General features: G+C 37.8%; 1 protein-coding gene across 1 annotated transcript; it reads right to left on the reverse strand.

The window, feature by feature from the left end:
• Positions 1 to 918: 918 nt before the first annotated feature.
• LOC149131107 (uncharacterized) lies at positions 919 to 2,080 on the reverse strand. Its single transcript, XM_089341619.1, has 2 exons — positions 1,942 to 2,080; positions 919 to 1,388 (listed from the first exon to the last, which is right to left on the reverse strand). The coding sequence occupies exons 1-2, from the start codon at positions 2,078 to 2,080 to the stop codon at positions 919 to 921; spliced, it is 609 nt and encodes a 202-aa protein (XP_089197745.1).
• Between the last annotated feature and the right edge of the window lie 2,827 nt (positions 2,081 to 4,907).

Raw genomic sequence — 4,907 nt, forward strand, 5'->3', positions numbered from 1 at the left:
CATTTTAAGAAGTACATCTCGACGGAATTTAGAAATAGGCTACCAGTCACACCACAAACCATTAATATCTTGTTTACATCTTTTTGACTTTTGTTTATTGTAATGTTGGTCATCACCCTGGTGTCTTTCTTTATGTATTTTTCTTTATGAGCATCTCCTGCTCAAACTTCATCTGCTTAAAAGTTAATATTTTGGTCTGGAAACCCTGGGTAGCTATGTGTGTGTGTGTGTGTGTGTGTTTGTTCTCCTACCGTCGCTTGAAACCGATGCTGGTGTGTTTACGTGCCCGTAACTTAGCGCTTCGGCAAAAGATCCCGATAGAATAAGTACTAAGCTACAAAAAATAAGTGCTGGGATCGACTTGATCGACTAAAGGCGGTGCTCCAGCATGACCGCACTCAGATGACTGAAGTAAACAAGAGAAAGCACTAGCAGAGGTACCCGGCGTTGCCCCGGAATGAAATTGTTCCTTATATATTGGAAGAAAAACGCAAAATATCTTGTATAGAAATTTGTTATTCGATATTCAATTTATTCTTCAATTGGGATACAACTTATTCTTTAACTCGGAAATCAATTCTGAATTCATAATACATACATACATTCGATTACTACTACTACTACTACTACTACTACTGATGATGATGATGATGATGATGATGATGATGATGATGATGATGATGATACCAAAGAAAGGAAAATACAAAATTTACCACTTTTATGAAAGGGAATAAATTCTATCACATATGTTGAAGGGAATTTCGTAAGAGCTGGGTAAACAACACTCTTTGTTTTCTGGTTTGGAGCATGAACAAGTAAGTCTTGCAAACTACCAACCCTGCAGCAACCAACATAAAGTTGACCGTGCGAAAAACAAGGTTCAATTAATTGCAAGCCAGTAGATTTCAAAGTCTGACCTTAAGCTTTATTAATAGACACTGCGAAGCAAAGTCGCACTGGAAATTCTGTTCGTCTGAACTCAAATGGCATGTCTGTTGGTTTGATTGGGATTCTTGGAATGAAAACCTCTTCCCCAGAGGCACATCCATTGATGATGGTAGCTTCTGTCATATTAGGTGATAATGTCTTCACAACCAACCTTGTCCTATTGCATAATTTAGGAGGATCTAAATTTCTTAGAAGCATCATTATGACTCTTATTTTCAGAAAAAGTTTATGTGGAGGAGTTCCAGGTGGCTCAAGAGAATTAAGGAACTCTGTTGGGTAATGGACAGCTTGATTTTCATCAAGGACTGAATAAATTGATTTGTACTCTTCAATGACTGTTGGAATCTTATTCATCAATTCATGGTTAATCCTTGCTACTGTCTCATTTTTGGAGCAAGAATTGCCTTTCACATAACCATTTATGTGAATTATAATTATTACTTAAATTCAACCGAGGAATTCACAACGATAGCAATATAAGCCAAACTGATATCACCATTCCCATCAAATAGTACTTTCCCATTTCCTAATTGGAGGCGCCATGATGAAAACTGTTTTGTACATTGGTCCCCATGCAATAAAGCTGGTACGTTAGTATTGAAGGAGAATTTCTGTACTTATTCCATAGGTGTGAAGACTTAATACTTGCTTTTATTTCATCAGATCCTGATCGTCTCGGAATAACTGGTTATGTCTGTCTGAAATCTCCTGATAAAACTAATGCAACTCCTCCCATAGATTTATTCTTGCCTCTTATGTCTGTGTGGCATGGTGATCAGGTGGCATTGGCGCAACATTTCTGCTGAACCTGAAGCTTTGCTTATGCTACAAATTGGACTGTCATTTGTGACCAGGTAATTTAAAAGCAGAATGAGCTGTTCGTCCTCCCGGGAGAAGGGGGTGTGGCAGCAAAGCCAGACGATGCTACAGCAACTGCAATTCTTTTTTGCTGCCTCACCTTGGAGAGAAGCTTTGTTGTTACAAATGTTTTACCTGTGCCAGTGAGAGCATCACGAAAGAAAATTCCTCTCCTTTTCTCTCTGACTGACGAAATAATTTTATCATATGCACAGCGTTGTTCTAGAAGAGGTTTAGGTTCATGTTCATTCACAAATGCAGCCAAGTCTGACATGTCATAATTTGTCTCTCTTGCTATGTCTCTAAATCACTAATTAGCTTGTTTTTGGCAGTCCAGAGTCAGACTCTTGCAAATGTTTGTCTCCCATGGCCAAAACTCGATCCTCCGTTTCAATCGGTGCTTCGTTAAAAGTTGTTTCAGAGAATTGAATATTGATACCTGAGTTAGCTTGTTGAAGTCCTTAGCCATGTCCTCACGATGTTTCATCCAAAGCTGTAGGAGACTGCCAAGTTGACACATGTTCGGTATAATTGCAAAAAGGTTACAGAGTTTTCTTGGAAAACCTAATACTGATGCTTCAGTCAATACAAGATCCCAATGCCCATCATTTTCTAAAAAATCTTGTTCATAGCATGCTTTTCTATAAGTTTCACACACATGACCTTTTACCCTTCTCGAATCTTGGAATGGTTTTGGACCACGTACTTCATGCAAAAGGAGTCGTAAGTAGTAGTGTTCTGCTTGGCTTGGAGGGACACTGTAAACTCTTGCAAGAGCGTCAGCCTCCACGTTTCCTCTTGTGCGATTTATTGTTTCTCCATGTGTAATACTTGGATAATTGTGGGTAAATGAGTTTTCTTGTATCTTCATCTACTTGCCACAACTTAAAAAAAGGCAGTAATGGTAGTTTCTTTTTGAGAAAGTGCTTGTTGCATGGCTGTTTGCTTTGAAAAGCTAACCCTGTGGTCATTCTCTAGATGGACACTCAGATGAATGATGGGTGAGTGCCTCTATTGAATGAGAAAATTGAAGATGCGCCAAAAAGTCTCATTGGTACTGATGTATCTTCCTCTGTCATACCGCGTAACTTTGTCACTTTTATTTATCTGCTGATTGCCATTCTGCATAAGAGTGTATGTTGCAGCATCTAAACCTTTGTTTATATATTTGCAAACATACTTAATAGAGTTAGAAGAGTTGCAGAATTCAACATTGACTCTGGCTACCTGCACTCGTCTTTGATTCACTGTCGAATACTCATCATCTACATCTATCCCGTCTTCTCTTGTAGAGAGTGAGAATATTGTACTTGGAAACGTTTTCGAAAATTAAAATGAGGATTATAGGAAAAACTGAGTTACGTGAATATCTCCCCAAGAATGATAGAAATAAATGATGATTGTAGAACACCCTACGGACGCACACACATACACCCACACACACACCCACACACGTACACACACACATGCATACAGTATCAAACATCAGATGAAATGGACGTGTGTGTGCGTGAGAGAGAGAGAGAGCGATCGAAAGGGTATGTTGTCATGTATACGTACATAAATGTATACATACATACATAAATAAATAAGCATACATCTTTTCCGTATGTATGTGTCTGAGAGAGAGAGAGAGGGAGAGAGAGAGAGAGAGAGAGAGAGAGAGAGAGAGAGAGAGAGAGTGAGAGAGAGAGAGAGAGAGAGAGAGAGAGAGAGTGCCACTTAGACATTACTCTCTTTCTGTCTCTCTCACGCACGCACACTTACATACAAAAATGATGTATGCATGTGTATTTACATATGTACATATACATGACAATACACCCTTCACTCACTCTCTCTTACACATACATACATACACACACACACAAACACACGCATAAATGTATACAAACGTACATGCTAAAACATATGTGTGCACGTGTGACTGGCTACAAGTACATAGAGCTGAAGACAGCGCGTGCAAAGTAAATAAATAAAACATTTTTACGGAAATTAACGAAGTGTGCTGGTTCAAGCAAAAGAACGGCCATATTTGTTTGGATGCTTTATGTTGAATTGCAAAATACTGTGATATTTGTGTAATAACGAAATCAAACCTGGAGTGTGTGTGTGTGTGTGTGTGTGTGTGTGTGTGTGATAGAGATAGAGATAAAGTGTGAGAGAGAGAGAGAGAGAGAGAGACGGCGGAGAGAGTATTGAAAACAATGAATGAAATAAACATGAAATAAAAAAATCGTATAAATAAAAGCTCGTTAAAAACTATTTTGTACCGAATATTTAAATTTGTGAAGTTAGTAAATTATTTCTTTCAGTAATTTATCGTAGTTGTTTGCAAATAGTGAATTAAAACTTGAAATGAAAACATTAAACTAGAGAATGAGAAATTTTGCAAACGAAAACGGAAAATTTCGCCGTTGCTACGTCAATACCGGAAGCTGACATTGAGAAACCTTTTTAAAGAAGTGAATCATATATATAAAGCAATACTATTTATTTTTAATGCAAATATAAGCTCAAGACCTTAGGTCAAATTATTCATGCATCCCAAACATGGAAACAATTCGTGCAGCCGTTTTCGCATGAAAAGGGAACACACACACGCGATTTTATTTTATATAAGAATATATATATATATATATATAACTCTTTGGCTTGTTTCTGCATTAAAGTGTGGCCATGCTGGGGCACACACACACACACACACACACACACACACACACACACACACACACACACACACACACACACACACACATATATATATATATATAAACTCTCTGACTTGTTTCAGCATCAAAGTGCGATCATGCTGGGGCACACACACACACACACACACACACAGACACACACATATATATATATATATATATATATATATATATATACATATATAAACACACAGACACACACGCACAAACACGCATGCCTAGACACCACACACACACACACACACACAAGAAAAGACTCCGCACAGTTTTCGTTTTGCAAATAAAGAATTGGTCAATATCGGAAGCACGTGACTTCGAAATAAACTTTGTTACCACACGGCTATAATTAAATCAGAAGAAAATTGAAATGACGCTCTAATTATTAAAAGC

Source organism: Octopus bimaculoides, chromosome 25 (assembly GCF_046866305.1).
Source record: "Octopus bimaculoides isolate indiv1 chromosome 25, ASM4686630v1, whole genome shotgun sequence".
NCBI classification, from domain to species: Eukaryota; Metazoa; Mollusca; class Cephalopoda; order Octopoda; family Octopodidae; genus Octopus; species Octopus bimaculoides.

Excerpts from the sequence above, each read along its gene's own strand:
- LOC149131107 (XM_089341619.1), bottom strand. The coding sequence starts at position 2,080 with ATGTCAGACTTGGCTGCATTTGTGAATGAACATGAACCTAAACCTCTT. Across the intron at positions 1,389-1,941 it reads TGATGCTCTCACTGGCACAG|TAATAATTATAATTCACATA; the intron begins GTAAAACATTTG and ends GTTGAATTTAAG.